Source organism: Artemia sp. Qi Xiang Cuo, chromosome 20 (assembly GCF_049724085.1).
Source record: "Artemia sp. Qi Xiang Cuo chromosome 20, ASM4972408v1, whole genome shotgun sequence".
NCBI lineage: Eukaryota > Metazoa > Arthropoda > Branchiopoda > Anostraca > Artemiidae > Artemia > Artemia sp. Qi Xiang Cuo.
In genome coordinates this window covers 30010775-30030373 of record NC_142813.1, presented here as the reverse complement: position 1 = coordinate 30030373, position 19599 = coordinate 30010775, and the positions used below count along the sequence as shown (strand labels likewise).

Here is a 19599-nt window from a genome sequence, read left to right as displayed (position 1 = left end):
TATCACAGTGCATTTTGATTTAATCTTATGGCAACATTTAGTTTTTAAACATAATGGGTAAATGGGAGAGTGGGAGTGGAAAGGGGGATTAGTTGCCCTCTAATTACTTCTGGCTATTAAAAAGGGCGTATGCATTTACTTATTGTAACCGAATGATCACTTGCTATGGCTCTTGTAACCCACCTCTCAATACAAAGAATCCGGATCTAAACCGCAGCAGCAACAAAAATAATACGTTGTGTACATTTCATCCGGAGCTATAAAAATGTATAGCTTGTCAATCCTAATTGACTATTAAAAAGAGTAATCAGCCTTTTAATTTTCTATTGAATGAACCTTTTTTGAAACGAAATCGATTTCTAGAAACACCTTACACGCCCCCAGGGCATAAATTACAACCCTTACCCTAATATCATTCTCAAAGACCTAATTTCCAGAACTTTCTACTACGTTGAACAAAATGACTATCTGAAAATTTTGATTTGGATGTGTTTGGAGGAATGGTGGACGTGAGAGGGAGGTTAGTCATGCGCCAATTACTTTCGACTATTAAAAAGGGCACTAGCCCTCTCAATTTCAAATTGAATGAGCCCCTTTTGAAGTTTTACGACAACTCTATCTATATCATCTTATATGCCCCCAGGGCATAAACTATAACATTTGCCCTTGGGGCTCTTGGGGGTTTTTCATCCTTAAATACATAATTTCCAGAACTATCAACTGTGTTGAACAATATGGCTATCTCTAAACTTTGTTTGAATATTTCTGGGGAAATGGTGGGCGTTAGAGGGGGGTTAATTACTCCCCACTCACTTTTGGCTATTAAAAGGGCAATTTCAATTTCCTGTCAAATGAGCCCTTTTTGAAATTTCTATAACATTTTTCGATATAAAGTTTAATGCCCCAAGGGCATAACTTACAACCCTTGCACTGAGGGCTCTGAGGGGGCTTATCATCCTAAAAGTCCTAATTTCCCGAACTTTCGACTACATTGAACAAAACGGATATCTCAAAATTTTTATTGGATGTTTGGGGAAATGATAGGCGTGAGAGGGACGTTAGTCGTTATCCAATCACTTTCAACTATTGAAGAAGGCACTAGCCCTTTCAATTTTCAATTGAATGAGCCCTTTTGAAGTTTCTACGACAACGCTTTCAATAAAAACCTTATATGCCCCAGGGCATAACTTACGAGCCTTGCCCTGAGGGCTTTGGGGGGATGGGTTGTCATCCTTAAAGACCTAATTTCCAAAACTTTTAACTACGTTGAATAAAATGGTTATCTAAAAATTTTGATTGGATGTGTTTGGGGAAAAGGTGGGCGTGAGAGGGGCGGGGGTAGTTGCCCTCAAATCACTTTCGACTATTAAAAAGGGTACTAGCCCTTTGAATTTCAAATCGTATGAGCCCTTTTTCAAGTTTCTGGGACAAAGATTTCAATAAAAACCTTTGATGCCCCAAAGGCAGAACGTATAATCCTTGCACTGAGGGTTGTAGGGGAGTGTCTGGGGAAAAGATGGGTGTGAGAGGGGGGTTAGTTGCCATCAAATCACTTTCGACTATTAAAAAGGGTATTAGCCCTTTGAATTTCAAATTGAATGAGCCCTTTTTCAACTTTCTACGACAAAGATTTCAGTAAAAACCTTATCTCTATGTGTATCTATGTTTATTATCTCTATCTGTGTTGTCTCTATGTGTTTGTCGCCTCTGTATATGTGTCGTCTCTCTGTGTTTTTCCTCTGTGTGTGTGTGTCGTCTCTGTGTGTGTGTCGTCTGTGTGTGTGACTTCTCTGTGTGTGTGTCGTCTCTGTGTGTGTGTGTCGTCTCTATGTCTTTGTTGTCTCTGTGTGTGTATGTCGTCTCTGTGTGTTTGTCGTCTCTTTATGTGTGTCGTCTCTGTGTCTTTGTTGTCTGTGTGTGTGTGTCGTCTCTGTGTGTTTGTCGTCTCTGTGTGTGTGTCGTCTCTATGGGTGTGTGTCGTCTCTGTGTGTGTGTCGTGTCTGGTTTATGTTAGGTTAGGTTAGGGGGGTTAGTTGCCCTCAAATCACATTCGACTATTAAAAAGGGTACTAGCCCTTTGAATTTCAAATAGAATGAGCCATTTTTCAAGTTTCTACGACAAAGGTTTCAATAAAACCTTATATGCCCCCAGGGCATAACTTATAATCCTTGCCCTGAGAGTTGTGGGGGAGTATCCTCCTCAAAAATATGTTTTCTATCTGGAAATCAACTACGCTGAACAAAATGGATATCTCAAATTTTTTATTGGATGTGTTTGGGGGAAGGATGGGTATGGAGGAGGAGGGGGGGGGGCTAGTTTTCCTCCAATCACTTTCGACTATTAAAAAGAGCACTAGCCCGTTGAATTTTCAATCGAATGAGCTTTTGAAGTTTCTACGACAGCGCCTTCCTTAAAAAGCTTATATGCCCCCAGGGCATAACTTAAAACCCTTGCCCCGAGGGCTGTGGGGGAGTGTCCTCCTCAAAAACATATTTTCTATCTGGAAATCAACTAAGCTGAACAAAATGGCTATCACAAAATTTTGATTGGATGTTTTTGGGGGAATGATGGGCGTGGGGGGCTAGTTGCCCTCCAATCACTTTCGACTATTAGACAGGGCACTAACCACTCCAATTTCCAATCGAATGAGCCCTTTTCGAAGTTTCTATGACAACTCCTTCGATACGAAGTGCCCGGGTGTGGAGAACAAAAAAAAAACAACACATTGTGCCCACATCGTTCTTTACTTAGGCAGCGCTAGCGCGCTGCCTATGATAAATACATATGCAAGTATCTAAATTTAACAAGTGACTGCAAGAATGCAGTGGTAAACAGTAGTTTTAAAATATATAAAATGAAATGTCTGTGCCTATATCCTTTTTTGACATATTTTTATAGAGAGGTTACTTTCCTAACCATTTTTAAAGTCTTTCTTTTAATTTTTGAAAATGTCAAGAGGTCTATCGCCTCTCTTGCTTCTTCCTAGTGGTGTCTGATTTTAGTAATGCCTCACTTACAATGAAATTTAACTAACACTGATATTTAACTAGTACTAATTTAAGCCAATCAGAAGTATTCTTAGAATTTTTCAGCCAATCAGAAGATTCTATGAAAAATTCAGCTGGCTCAGATTAGCGTTAGCCTAACCTTAGTGTTAGTAAAATCTTTTTGTGATTGGGCTTACGATTAATGAGATGAAATAGAAATTATGATTAATTCAATGGAATTGGGCTGACGACTTTAAGTAAAATGTCTTAGATTTTGATTTTAAAATAGGAGTTTGTTGGTATGTCCATATGGCCAGTCCAAATATCAGAATTAAAATAAATAATTAATTGTATGACCTAAATAAAGATCAAAAAGATAAATTATAATAACATAAACTACATACCAGCCATGTAACATGCTTCCTTTAAAACAAGTTGTGAGTTACATAACCAAATTGAGTTTTCGACCCGACTCTATCAATAGGTGAATAGGTTAAGGTCAGATGCACCATATTAGTGGATTTGTTTTGTCAATTAGTGACCTAAGGTGTAATTTTGTATCATTTAGTGACTAACCAAAAAGTATTTTTTATACAACTTGCTTTAATACCAATAACAAACACAGTTTCCAATTGATTCTAGTTCGCAGAATCGTTTTATTTACCGGCTGAGGTCAAGAATCCGATAGATATAACACTGCTTTTACTACTACTAGCAACGCATTGTAACACCAAGCCGCTTGAGGCTGACACAGCTGTGCAGGCTCTTCCTCTCCCATCTATTTAAAGGTTCACTCTTTACCCCCTCCCAAGAAGTTCCAATTTCTTTAAAATCCTTCCTTACACCCCCCCCCCATTCAAGGACAACCTGATTTTCATTTGGCTCAAGATGGATGGCCACTATCTTTGGCAATCTGTCATCCTTCATCCGCAAAATATGTCCAAGCCATCTCAACCTTTCTCTCATTATAGGCCTAGAAAGTGGGATAGAACCACATTTTCAGGAGTTTCCCGTTTTTTGACAAACTCACTTTTAAAATTCATGGATTCAATTTTATGGACTGACCAATAATGTTGGGGAGGAAGATTCCCATCGTAAGAGGCGCCTTTGTTGATAATTTCCGCTAAATTGCCATATATTTGAACGAAGTATTCGAAATATTGGCATGCCAAAATAAATGGGCTTATCTGAAACTGTCTTAAAATGAGCAATTGTTCTGAGAAATCTTATTTAACTGGCTTTTGGCGATTTAATATTTCTTAGTTTCCAAAGGAAAAAGACCATTGTTTTAATGTCAGATATGCCCATTGTTTCTGAAAGTAACAACATAATCTTCAAAGGATTGGAATCCAAATATACTTCCTCATCTTTTCTGTACTCATCCATTCGATGCATCATCGAATTCTTTTTCTTTATTCATCTATTTAGTCTCACCTAATTCTTTTTTTGTTGTATTATTCGCTAATATCTCATTTTGTTCATGAGATAAACTTTGCACATAAAATTGATTTTAATTATACAAGTTTGTTTTTAGTACTACTGTAAAAACCAGTGGGGAAATTTAAAGACATCCCGTATAAACTAAAAGAGAAACATTTATTGCTTAAAAATCTATTGTTTTTAAAGCCTTGGATATTCCGCCCTGTTTCTAATTCAACTCCCTGTTTTTGTGATGTAAATTGAATGTTCTCTATTTTTAATCGTGTCCAAGAAAACAAATAGTTATTAAAGCCTTTTTTATTTTTATTTTCTACTTTCTCTTACAGTGGTGTTCAATAATTCTATTTTTGTACAGCGCGTACGCATATATTATTCAAAAACGAAAATGACGTAGTCTACGAAAAAAAGAACGGACACAGTTTCTTTCCGCCTGAGTGCTCTTATCATCAGTATTTTTACTGATGATAGTGGTCTTATCATCAGTGCTCTAATACCTTAATATTTCCTTATTTTTAGGGAATAACCTGAGGAACAAAGAAAATTCTAGGTTACTTCAGTACTGTATCCTTCAGTATCCTTACTTCAGTATCCTTCAGTACTGAAGTAAAAAAAAGAGAAAAAAAGGAATTAATGGATTTGGCTGGTATTGTACTATTTTTCAGGATTACAATCCTAATCGTGTCGCAAGTTCCATTGCGAGTAATTCCAAGTTAAATTGTGCCTAACTCTTGTTTAATACAACAAAATCAATTGAAATTTTTGCACTCAACAAAAATTCGGTTTAGTAGATGGTATGGCAAACGTGTTAAAATAAGTTAAAACTTGGGTTAATTTTTCATTCTTTAATACAGAGAATTGAGTCACTTAGAGGCGCCATATAAAAGTTGTATGTCGTGGAACTGTAGCCTCTCTATTTCTGAAGGTAACGAGGACAGATTTAGCTCACGAAGATGTTTGGTTCGGTTAAAGGTTTTTATGACTTTGGTCCAATTCAGGTCAACTTTTAATTTTTCTAAAAGCTACCAAAACTAGAATACAACACGTCTCTAATAACTAGAACAGTTGGTAGCTAGCAAAAGGACTCATAGTAATTTATAGCATCTCTATTAAACAATGGTCAAAAATGTAGATAAGGCAAATAAAAATAATGAGGATAATGGAGCATAACTTCCAACCTAAATAATTCATAGAGTATGAAAAGTACATAGCAAATTAGAATGTTGTCAAGGCAAGAATATGGACTTGATGTAAGCCAAGTCTACATTATTCTGTAAAAAGAATCATGTTTTTTGGGGGTGTCGAACATAGAAAAACTAATTGCTTCACAGTGAAACTTTTCTTTTTTGTCATTAACTTGATTCGACTCGAAGTCTCATTCGTCCTCGGAGGTCGTCTTTGGTCCTCTTCTTTCACCCGTCTATTGATGCAATTCCTATATGAACTTCTATATTCTGCCAGGCGGAGAAGGAACAGTTTGTTGAGTGACGAGAAACTGTCTTTCAGTCTCTGATTTTGGGAGGTGGAGTGCCCTCTAGGGCAAGAACCATGTACACGATCTTCAAAGAATATCTTCAGGAGATGTGTACTTTCCATCTTTATGGTTTGTCCTAGCCATCTAAGTCGTGGCAGTTTTATTGTGTCGAATTTGTTTTACCTTGAGACTTTGAAAAATCTTGGTTTTTGAGAATTTGTTATGGTAAATGGTACCAGCAATGCGTCGTAGATATTTTATTTTGAAGGTAATGAGGGGGTACGGGTCATATGTTGTAGGAGTCCAAGATTCTCAGGCATAAATTATGATAGGGATAACAAGTGGGTTGAAGTCTCACCGTTAGCGTTGTTGATGAGCTCTTGTTCCTCCAGAATGACACCAGGGTCTTAAAAATGGTGTAGTTATTGTCAGAGCTGAGTAAGCTACCAAAGTAGTGAAATTCCTTAACCCACTATATCTTAACGCTACAAGCTGGAGGCTGGGATTTACCAGGGGATCGGGTTTACGTGATAAAACAGGGTTTTGTTCTTGAAGTATTGGTCATCGTAAAATGGTTGTTGGTTGAATGGACGATATCCACCTAGACTTGAGATTACGGAGGGACACGGCAATTAGGTATACACCATCGGCGCAAGTTTATTTGTTGTCACTCTTCTTCCGACCTTATTAGACCAGGAACTAATCATCCCACCCCTGTGGGTTATTATTGGTACGAACAATCTTTTTGGTGCATTCTGAGCCACAATATTGTTCCTATATAAATTTCTGCTCCTCATTAATTGGATAGTAAATGGTGGTACTTGGATTTTTTTTTTATCTGGGGTTTGAATTTAATTTAATTTTTTTTCAGCTGACGGATGTCAAGGAGAAGGGGATCTATACTGTGGTGAATATGGTGCAGGTACATGCATGGATGGAGCTTGTCGCTGTAATGTCGGATTCTACCTGGAGAATGGAAAATGCAAAGGTATATTTTTATCAAGTTTTAAGTTTGGTTTTAGTTTTAGCAACAAGTTTTAGCTTCTGCTGCTTAAAACTAAAGGAAATAATAAATAAGATTTATCAAAATTGTTACATTCTCTTGTCATACCGTGACTATTTTAAAGTATTTTAATTGTTTCAAGCTTTTACTTCGAATTATTTATCCCAAAGTGTAAATTAACGCTAAAGTTGTTAACATCTTGAAACTTCTTAAATGGTATACATGATGAAGGATATAAAAGCAAGGATACTTTTACTTTCATCAGCCTGTCCGGGAATACCATTTATTGCTGAGAAAAAAAATCATTGTCTCTTGCTTCAAAAGATTATTTTCTTGCCGGGGAACAACAAGCTAAAAATAACAATATTTAAATTTAGCAGATGTATATGATACTGTTTATCAGTTTCAATGCCAAGCGTAGAAATATAATGACACGCTCTGCAAAATTCCAGTTTAGAAAAGATGGCATTTCAAAACAAGTTGACTTGGCCACTAGTTGAATCCTCATCCTTTTTGAATCGCGGACGTCATAATGGATGATACCTTGCAACATGATCTTATCGAACCTACTTGGTATTTTAGATTTTTTTTTCAGTTTAGAATTTCAATACTGTTAAATCGATGGGCTATCTTAGAATTCGATCGATAATTGTAGAGAATTGTACAATTTGAGAATTGTAGTTTGGTGCCACAAAATGATAAAATATTTCACTTTTTTCTGGCACAGTTGGTGAATCATGACAGTCGCATGAAGTCATGAAATCAAATAGGTAATTAAACGCAATAGATACCACAAACATGCATTGTTTAAAGAAAATTGCATCTTGCTCCAATCCAATCACTTTCGGTAAGTGAAAAAGGCAACTTTAACTTTTTATTTCAATTCTAATGAACCCTCTCCCGATATCCTAGAGCCCCTGGTTCGAGACAATCATCTCTGGAAAAAATAAATGAATTAACGCGTACCCGTAATCTTCCTTCTGATAATAAAAAAACTTCTGCATTTTGAAGATAAGAACTTGAAACCTCTACAGTATGGATCTCGATATGCTGAATCTGGTGGTACGGTTTTTATTAAGATCACTTGACTTTTTGGGGGTGTCTCCTCCATTTATCGAAAATGAGGCAAATTTTCTCAGATTCGTAGCTATTGAGAGGTAACATTAAACTTAATGAATTTTATCGGTTTGGAATCAGTACAAAAAGCTAATTTTTTGACTTGTCAGTTTTATCGAAATTCCGTTTTTTAGAGTTTTGGTTACTAGTTGGCCGAGCCGTTCCTTACTTACAGTTCGACACCACGTACTGTTTGACTATCAAGCTATCGATAGATTTTTATTTTGATGTTACTATAGATGTACGGCACTAACCATAACGAAACTATGTCTCTAGGCTGGTATACCAATTATTAGACCTCAATAATTCCTCATCTGTGAAGGTTACCGCAACAAGCCAGTTAGACTTTACTCTTTTCAATCTCAACCAATGGCTGTGATAAGGACTTTCAATATAATATCATGTAACTTACTTAGTATTACAAGGCCATCCACTTTTATTAAGAATCAAAATGCTCTATAATATACCCTCTACTAATAAGTGTTAAACTACGTCATTGTGTTGTATTGTTATTTGCAACCGTTGGGTGAAATTCCTGGCTACAGTGTTAAATAATGAAGATATCTTTCTTACCCTCTGAAGTATAGAAATTAAACCAAAGGCGTACCCGTATTTGTCTTACCCGTAACTGCGTCAATAGCATAGAAAAGGTGCACTTACCAGCAGGGGCGGATCCAGGATTTTTTTGGGGGAAGGGGGGTGAAAAAAAGGTTGATCCGATAAAAAAAAATTTAGGGGGGAGGGGCACAAAATAGGTTGATCCAATAAACTTGTGTCAGGAGCAAGTTCAATTAACGCAAGCGTGACTTAATTAAGTAAATTACACAAATTTAGACGACGCTAGGGGGGCGGGCGCCCCCTCGCTCCCTGGATCCCCCACTGCTTAGAAGATGCCACCCCTGCATTGCCAGACATAACCATGGCACGGTTGTCGATTGTCACTTACATGTCCCTCCTAAATAATTTCTTAGACCACACTGCTTTTCCATTTGCAAAAAATTAAACAAGAAAAACGGGTTTTAATTTCTATAAAGCAGTGAATACAAACACTTAATTAAACAAAAATGTTCCAAATATTTCGGCCCCACATGCGAGAGCCTTTCTCAACTAAAAAAAATTAAACAAACAAAGATTTTTTTTAAAAAACCTTGACTTACATCAACATAAAAACAAACTAAACAAACAAAAGGAAAAATATAGATTAATAAGGAAAGAAAACTCACATATTAAATGAACACTTACATTCACTAGCGTATAAACAAAACCGAATGTTTATATTTATTGGAACACGCCTTCTCACACTATATAAATGGAAATCTATAAAAAAATGAAAATATATTTATATTTAAGCTAAAACATTAAAGTTCAGCTAACCCCCGGCTCATAACCCCTACTTAGATCTCACAATTTCATCACCCATTGCCTGAATTATAAATTGAACGGAATCATTTGTTTGCAAGCTTAGCTGCTATTCGTTTCCCTTTCCCAGAATTTAACCCAGTCTGACCCTTGTCCGCAACGTCCTCTTTTGTTTCAGAACTATCATTAAAATCATTACTGGTTGAAAATCTCACCTGCTTTTTAATTAAACTATTATAAATCGAATTGATCCTAAAATCCCCTTCATCTCTATTGATACTAATACCCCCATATATTATCTTTTTTATTTCTATAATTTCCCTGAAGCTTTGTAAAAGTCCTACAGACGTATCTACTATTTTTGTTTGATCAAATAAAATACTGTGATAAGGATAATTATAAAGATGTTCTGCAACAGCTGACTCAAACGTTTCTGGTGTTTTGTTTTGTTTTAGAGAGCAATCTATGGCAGTCTTGTGTTGCTGTAGCCTATTTTCTAAAATCTGTTGTGTTCTTCCCATATAAATTTTATGTAGGAAGAACACAACAGATTTTAGAAAATAGGCTCCAGCAACACAAGAATGCCATAGATTGCTCTCTAAAACAAAATAAAACACCAGAAACGTTTGAGTCAGCTGTTGCAGAACATCTTTATAATTTTCCTCATCACAGTATTTTATTTGATTAAACAAAAATAATAGATACGTCTGTAGGACTTTTACAAAGCTTCAGGGAAATTATAGAAATAAAAAAGATAATATATGGGGGTATTAGTATCAATAGAGATGAAGGGGATTTTAGGATCAATTCAATTTATAATAGTTTAATTAAAAAGTAGGTAATATTTTCAACCAGTACTGATTTTAATAATAGTTCTGATACGAAAGATGACCTTGCGGACAAAGGTCAGACTGGGTTAAATGCTGGGAAAGGTAAACGAACTGCAGCTAAGCTTGCAAGCAAACGAATCCGTTCAATTTATAATTCAAACATTGGGTGATGAACTTGTGAGATCTAATTAGGGGTTATGGGCCGGGGGTTAGCTGACCTTTATTGTTTTAGTTTAAGTATAAATATATTTTAATTTTTTGATAGATTTCTATTTATATAGTGTGAGAAGGCGTGTTCCAATCAATATAAACATTCAATTTTGTTTATACGCCAGTGAATGGAAGTGTTTATTTAATATGTGAGTTTTGTTTTCCTATTTATTTATATTTTTTCTTTTGTTTGTTTAGTATGTTTTTATGTTGATGTAAGTTAAGGTTTTTTAAAAACGAACTTTTTTTGTTTCAATTTTTTTTCCGTTGAGAAAGGCTCCCGGATGTGGGGCCGAAATATTCGGAGTATTTTTGTTTAATTAAGTGTTTGTATTCACTGCTTTATGGAAATTAAAACCCGTTTTTCTTGTTTAATTTTTTGTACATGTCCCTCCATTATCTCAGAAATGTTGTCCGATACTATTTTTCGAGTTTGGGCTACAAAATAAATACAAAAGAACAAATCTCCTAGAAGTACTTTCCCTGATTTAATTTTCTCAATTCTTTTGGTCAAAAACAAACTATTCTTCACTGCACGTCCTTCTCCGTGACAGCGTTGGTACTGAATTTATCTTACCCTCAAATAATTGAAATCAAATATTTTTTACATCCAGCAGCAAAGATATCTACCCCTCATCCCCGTAGGGTAACATCAGATTGTTACTCACAAGTTACTACCCATAGTTCTCTCACAATTCTTATGCAATTTTTCTTCCGATCTACAGCATAGCACTAGAGTTATTAAGCCTTTCAAACTTTCGAATAATTAATTTCGTGCAAGAAACCTAATAATAAGTGCTTTGATCTGGTCATCAGGAGTTATCAGTTAAAGCTGCAATTCTGTCAGCCTCTCGAAATGCTCAGAACGATAATCGTCACGAACAAATTTTTATATTCTTGATGTCATATACTTTGACAGATCATTGCAGACTATTGGTCAATTTTGGATAAAAAATAATCTGTCAGTTTTGGCTCAAACGTTGGATTTATTGCTGCGGGCCAACATCTTAGTAGTATTACTACTTAGAAAGGACTGAAAGGTTAGATATTATTCATTTAACTGTAAAAGAGCTACTAAAGGTATATGCGATCCCGTTCCTCTGCCTCAGTCCCAAGTGCAGAAAACCAAATTAACGTAAATGAAACCAAAGAAGCAGAAATGACTAGTAAGAGTAGATGGCAGCACTTTTAGATCCGTCGAAAGATTCTCCTTTGTTGATTCGCAAGTATTTTATATTTTAGATAGGAACACTGAGGAAGCGTTGCGATAAACCTTGTCATCATCGTAGATTAACTATTTATTATTGATCCAATGTGTCTAGTTTGACAATAAGTTCATGTGTAACTAACGACTACGTAAGTAATGACTTCTTGAGTGGCTTTGTGGCATTATTGTAAGTTCTGAATTGCCCTTGTATCAGACGTATATTATGTGTGTTAAATAAAAAGAAAAGAAGGAAAGGTGCCACAATCTAAGAAACATAAGTTCGATTCCTTATGTTGAAATTATACCATTGACACTCTTGTGCATCTAGAGGTACAAAAGGGATCGACCACGAGTCCAGTCTGCTTTGAAACTTGGTATAGCCTGCAGATTTTTCCATTTAGTTTTCAGGAACCTATTCGAAATCTGGAGACGGACCAGTGTATGATACACAGAGACAGTTACGTACGCGTGTCTGGGCCCCCAGGAGGGGGTTGCTCCCCCCCACATCTTAAGAGTCTTATTCCTTTTTCGTAAAATATTATTTCTTATATTTTTCCTGTGTTTTTTTTTCAGACCTTACCTCTGAAAATGATCCTAAAATCCATTTTTTTTTTCAGAACCTCCTCTCTTGATCCTAAAACTTATCTCCGAATATTAATCTTGGGCATTCCCTTGTCTTCTATCCTTAACAGATTCAAAATCCCATGAATAGCACTCGAGCTTGACTAAAATTTATCCCGCTTAAAACTCTCCCCACCTAGCCCACCTTAATTTTGTAACAAATTACGTTTATGAGGTTTATTTGTTAGGACATCTGCTGTGAGTTTAACAGCAGGAAAAGTTATATCTAGTTTTTCAAGTGTCATAACCCTACCTCTGTTTGTGGTAACTTCTGTAAATTCTAAAAGTGCGAATTTTTGGGTACTTCTCACTAATGGAAGGGGCGAAAACTTATTTCTCCCTAAGATGTTTCAATAATGTACATTATATTCTTTGTATTCATATCCATCTTACTTAATATTTAATTGTAAAAGAACGGAAATTATCTTTGTTTTCATTTACGTTACAAGTCCCAAATTTCACTTGTCCGTCCGATGGTCATTTAAACAAGTTTTTTTTTTTTTTTTTTTTTTTTTTTTTTTTTAACTAAAAGGAACAGACTCAGCCCTTATCGAGAGAAACATTTACTAGTCGCCTTTTTGTCTAATCCCAGAAAATACACGAACAAACTTTGCCCAAGTATGCAAATTTGGAACTGTATTTTCGCTGAATACCATTACTGTAACCTTGATTTTGAATATTATATCTTTTTTTTACTAAAAAGTTCCCAAAGAAGTGCAATGCTTCTAAATTTTAAGGAATTCACCTACATTACAAACAAACTCAGGGAAATAGGTTCTGGAGAAAACTTGGCATGTTAAAACCAACTTTATTCTTTCAAAATATGTTTAAAGTTGAGTTCACTATTTAGAGGTTTCAGATGAAGTGGATAAATCTTGTTTTTAGACAAATTCAATGCATTGATACAAAGCATAGTTGAAATTCAGTTTTCTCGATGTTTTTTCGAACTGGACTCTAAATCTGACGCTGGGGATATTTTGAAAAGGTGTTTAGAAATATAGAAGTTTCTTTCAGACCCACAGTGGAACCAAATCCGCTTGGCGTTGTTTCTGTTCTCAGCGTTTTTACAATAATACTGTGTGCTAATGTTGTACACAATGTATAGTAACCTAACGCGATGGTTACTAAAGTTAAAGCCCTGTATGTTTATTAAGGGTTGGGATTCTAATTAGCTTGTTTAAGAAACAAGTTTTTTGTTCGTATGTACAGCTGAGAAACATGTCTAATTTAAAGCCTGAACTGTCTAATTTAAAACCTGAACTGATTGAATTTGTATGCTTAAGCATACAAATTCAATCAAGTCAAAATGATGCAACTGGGCATGAATTTTATAATTTCAAGCATAGATAAATTAATATATAAATTAATGTATTGAATTAGTTGTTTCGTTTTCCAATAAATACTAATTGGGTGAAATTAAAGAGCTAAAGAAAGACGCTTATTTTGTTCCATAGTCCGCCAAACCTACAAAAATGGTTCGAAAATTTTAAGAAGAAAATCTTTAGAGGTGGCGGCATGGTCCTAGTACAGCATTTTTTCTTGAAAGACCGCTGCCGTTAGTGCCGTTCCCTCTTTTTATATCAACTTAAGTTAAGAAAGCATTCATAGAATCCCGATTTTAGCATTTTAAAATATTCTCTTTTAGTCAGGCTCTAAACCGGTATTTCACAAGCTGTTTATTAGCGTTTAATCCCTTTATTATCCAGTCACCCTCCTGTTTCATTTACTTCCACCTTTTGAGTAATCAAGCACAAATAAGTTCAAACAAGTTTTGTAAATTTCGGTATATTTCACACTTTATATAATTGGTGAGTTTCCGTAACTCCCTGCAAATCATTAACCTGAAAACAATCACGTGATGTTGTATAATGAGTACGTTAAACAGGTATTCTTCATTATACACATAAGCATTTTGTTTCTCGGTCCTTACAAAGCAGTATGCGCTACGGTTTTCTCTTTCTTCTTAATGCTTGTTGTCCAAGAGCATCTTTGGCTAGTATATAATAGAAAGGTTCTTCAGTTGTCTTTGTACAGAAGATATCATGTTCCGTGTTTCTTTGCAACGTTAAACCTATTTCCTCCCTTACTCAAAATAATCTGGCAGGATAATTACGTTTTTTATATAGTCGGAATTCCATTTATTACTTACAGTGATTGAATCTGCTTGGCAATCGTTTGCGAAGAAACGAGCTTAGTAACAACTGAAAAGATCTTTCTTATCCAAGTTTTAGCGATAAAGTTAAAGTTTTTACTATTAAATAGTATTTTTAAAACTCATTTTATTTGTGCATTAAGTATTAATAGAAACATGTTTTCAAATGAAAGTTAAGAGCGACATTAAAACATAAACGAACAAAAATAGCCAGTGGATAATTGCAAGCTTTTCATGTACTGATTCCTTTGAAAGCATTAACCAACGCACTTTTTGGTACATTAAACTTATACGTATTAGAATATCCATATTTGAAGCATTCGTAAAAAGGCCACACTTTAGTGTTGAGGAAGGGGGGTGTTGGTACCCCTCATATACAATGTAATTTATGGTCCTTCTAAGATTAAATGTCGCTTATTTCTTTTATTTGAAAGAGCTTCATTATCGTATTTAATTTGTGTTTGTTTCAATATCATATTGCACTTCATTCTAAGCATGGGGGGATATCGCCCCTTTAACCCAGCCACTCTTTGCTCCAAAGTTTTACTTTAATTTAAATTGCTTCGAAAGGTATGGCTCATCTAACTGTACATGCTTTACAAAACTAAAAAAGAAGGTTTACTATATAAGATGGAGGTTATCGCCTTCCTCAAACCCTCGCTCTTTTTACATAAGTTGTATCTTTTATTGCAGTACTTCAATGTTTAAAAACTAATGTTTCCTGCTAAAAATTAATGTTTTCGTAAAAAATTGCAGTTTTCTCAATAAGAGGGTAGCTGTCACCCATAAGCACTCACATTGTACACTTAGCCCATATATGTTCCTTCAAATGAAGATAGATCAGGGCAAGGCCGAACCCAGAAGGGGGGGGTTAGGGGGATTTGAACCCTCCTGAATTGTTTGTTTGACTCGTTAAAACGTAACAAAAATGGATATAAACAAAGTTAGTATGCGTTTTTTTTAGGTTTTTTTTATGTACCCCTCCCCCGAAAAAAACCTTGAGTAAAAACCCCTCCGAAAAAAAATCCTGGGTACGGCCTTGGATCAGGGGGTTAAATCGCTAGATTTAAAGAACAAACCACGACCCATTCTAACCGAATGGTTAAAAGCGCGTTTTGAAACAAACTGTTTAGGGGAGAAATTTGCCATCTGAAGCTGAATCAGAAATATTAGTTATTGTTTCAATTAATCTTAATAGTAACAGTTTATTTCGAAAATAAACTTATAAGACTTTTGAAAAAGAGCCTAGAATCCCATAGAAAATAGCGTTAGATCAAGTGCATTCCAGTCGACCTTGAACAACAGGAAAAGTCACTTTTTTGTATGGGAAGCAGTAATGTCTCTTTTTTCACCCAGGGTTGATCGTATTAAAGCAGTTGTCGCAGAATGTTAGGAGAGGGCTCATTGAAAGGAAATCACCATATCTAGTACCTTTTTTTAATCATAATTGCGGCATCCACCGCAACTTAGTTAAGAACGAACTCTAGCTTATAGTAATCGAAAGTCTAAAAACACGTTCTAAAAAAAACTGTCAAATGAGGAAAAATTGCCGTTTGAAGCTGATTCGGGAATGGTAACTATTATTTCGATAAAGTTTTTGCGAAAAAAACTTATGGGAATTTTGAAAATTAGCCTGAACCCTTATGAAAATCATGCCGGATTAAAATGACAACTGCAGCATTGGTATCCCCATAATCGAGAACCCAATTCAGGAAAATTACAGTTCCCCAATTTGAGCAACAAGGAAAGTCACTTTTTCCCATGGGGAAGCAGTGATGTGTCTCCTTTTTTTTATTATTCTGCCCACTTGAAAGCTAATTTTATATTTATGTGATTTTCATAGATAATTAAAGATAATATTAAAATAAGATATAGTTTTTAACAAAACTACATCTTCATATGCAACGCTTTGTAGGAGACATTCTTAAAACTTTGACAAAAGAAACCGTGCCGTATAAAATGGCGTTTTCTGCTAATTTGTGCCACCAAACATAAATTTTTGCCCAGAGAGGCTAAAACTGCCAAAGACAAAAAATTATAAGATAGCCATTCTATTTGTCATGTCCTAAAACCCTAGTAGAAGGTGCCCTCATGTTAAGAAACCACATAAAGTGGCGTTTTCTGCCATTTTGTGCCATTAAACGTCAATATCTGCCCAATGAGGGTGAAATACCCCGGGACTACAAATTCTAATGGAGTCAATCGATTTGTCATTGTCTAAATTCTTACACAGAAGGTTTCCAGGACCTTAGCTTAAAAAACGGTTCCAAAGTATAACGTGAATCCTGTAGTGAGCTACGTCTTTATTCATAAATCGTCAGCCTATATTGGCATGAATGATGCAAGATTTACTAAGGTTTTTGACCATTCATCAGCAGATGATGGCATTTTTAAGTAATCCCCGAACGAGTTTTTAAATTTTCGGTTACTGTGGGATTCTAACAAATTCTCGAAGATACGGGAGACAATATACCCCATCGGACTCTTTAGTTATGTAAACAAAGTTGCACGTATTTTGTGGTAAAGTTTAAGAAAGGTAGTAAGTAAAACATTTATTTGATGCCTTATTTGAACAAAAATCATATTGAGTTCTTCAATTTTATATTACCTAAATTGAACAAAGATCTTCTGGCTAGGTTTATTGTGCGTTTTTAGAGAAAATACAAACGAGCAAAAATTAATTTTAAAATTGAAAGTATTCTTTATATATAATATATATATATATATATATATATATATATATATATATATATATATATATATATATATATATATATATATATATATATATATATATATATATATATATATAAATATATATATATATATATATATATATATATATATATATATATATATATATATATATATATATATATATATATATATATATATATATATATATATATATATATATATATATATATAAAACCAACTTAATAGACTGACTCGCGATGATGCTTATATTTGTAGAGCTCTAAAACTACTGCTCTGCTGAGAATTGATTTTTCGGTAGTTTTTTAAGTTTCAGCTTCGCTCTTTACTTCCCTAAGAAAAACATCAGTATAAAAAAAATAAAATAAACGACCCTCCTTGAAGGTCTAAAAATATGGCCCTAGAAATCCAATTTTTGAGGTTTAGATACCCTAAACCCCATACACTAAACTATACTCTGATGTTTGCCCTAATAGCTGATGGAAAACTATGCAACAGTAAATAACCGTTAGTTTTACTGTAGAACCTGTCTATCTATTTCCTTGCGATTTACCGTTGTCAATACATGTGTTTGTCACTCCTTTCCCCGCTTCTTCAGCATTGATGAAAGATCTTGAATTGTTACATTCATGAAGCAAATAAAAATTTCAAGTAGGGACGGGTCCTTTTATTAGACAGTGAAAATATATACAAAGGCTCTAGATATTTCGATGACACAGACGGTCATCATCATCAGTAGAGTTACTGTGATGATGACCGACTGTGTCATCGAAATATCTAGAGCCTTTGTATATTTTTTTTCACTGTCTAATAAAAGGATTTGTCCCTATTTGGAACTTTTATTTGCTTCCTCATAGAAAAGGCAGTGTGGTCTTGAAAAAAAATAACAATGTTAAATTAATAAACACGGGTATACTTTACGAACTCCGTACTCAATTTTTTGCAATAAATATAATATAGTAGAAAAGAAAGGATAAAAAGATCAGTAATTTTTGTGCTGGGCTAACGTAGTTTCTGGAAAAGCTCGTTAAAATTCTTGCCAAAACGAGTTGGTATTTGTCTTCGGATGATAATATTTTTCTGCATGTTTATTGCACATCAACTCTTCACAGTTTGAACAATGATTCTAACAAACGCCTACGATCAATGCGCTTGAAAATTGAGTTTTTCATTGTTTTTGGCTCTTAATCATATTTTCTACGTCGTGCTTTGGAAAGGTGTAATGTTCTTGTTGAATGTGTCTCGTTTTGCTAGAGCCGTCACTTCAGGTTTTATTTGGAGTTTTCAGTGAAAAAACGCTAAAAATATATGTAAGGGGGATACAAAACCATAGAATACCCCTTTTCACTGCTCAATTAGGGACCACTCCCCTTTTGATACATGTGTAAGGAATTGTTATTCTAAGGGCGGGTCATTTGGCCCTCATCATTTTGACTGTGCGGTCCTCATCATTTTGAGGGCCCCATGTAGTGCCCTCGAAATGACATCGTTTAATTTCAATAAAAATATATTTAGGATTTAATTGCAAATCAATGAGCCAAAACTGACGGTCTCTGAATGAATGCTAATTCTAAGACACCTAAACATCTTGGCTTTAATTATGTCTGCATGAAATTTTTAATAAAAAAAAAAAAGAAAGAAAAGCTCTATTGTATGAAGCTTCATTTTCCCGAAGACTGTAAAAACGAATTCCCGGAACCCACATAAAATATGTCCTTGAAAACTAATTTTAACTCGCAGGAATTGAATCATGGTGATACAACATTTTGGCAAGACTCAAGTAGTTTTTACATTTTTCTGTATAGAATTCCGACAAGACTGTCAAAAATTGAAAGTTTTGTTCATTTTCTCTTTCTTATCCCTCCTCTCTCTCCCCCTTCTCTCTCTCTCTTCCCTGTATTTATATATATAAATGGAAACCAAGCAAATATATTTGGTATGAGCATTGCCTCATTCCTTAAGTCTTTACTATGTAAGGTGTAAGCTCATAAAATTTCCAGACGAACTAATTGGTGTCAGCAGTTTCGACAGTTTGTAATGTGATATACGTTGCTGACATAACACGTTGTGTTTGGTCTTCTTTTATTCTTGCCGTTATTTCCAGGTCAATTTGAAATGAGTATTTATTTCGAAACTTAGGTTAGTTTTATGCTTTCATTCAATTAAAAGAAAGACCTAATATGATTTCATTCCTGAAAATATTTATATATGAAATTCAATAGCGCAAGGTTCATATTATGAACCTTGCACTATAAATCCGAGTTATAGTGAGTTATTCATATTAAATTATTTTATGTATTATATTGTAACTGCTTTAACTTTTTTTCATTATCTAATACCTTATTATTGTTTACAATTGACATTTTTGATAGATTACTTGTATCTACTAAATTCTATTTAAAAAACCTAAGTGTTTAGGCTTTAGAAAATTAATTTCAAAATCAAAGCTCTTCTTACAGACATAAAGAGTAAAGTCAAAAATTCAAA

The 19599-nt window shown here is 34.7% G+C and overlaps 1 protein-coding gene across 1 annotated transcript in view; it reads left to right on the top strand.

Annotated features, from left to right (window-relative positions):
- The window catches only part of trol (terribly reduced optic lobes), a 369703-nt gene that overhangs the window by 32535 nt on the left and 317569 nt on the right, over nucleotides 1-19599 (top strand). Inside the window, exon 9 of the mRNA XM_089106068.1 lies at nucleotides 6771-6887. Coding sequence (XP_088962194.1) covers nucleotides 6771-6887 — 117 coding nt within the window. The remainder of the gene's footprint in view (nucleotides 1-6770; nucleotides 6888-19599) is intronic.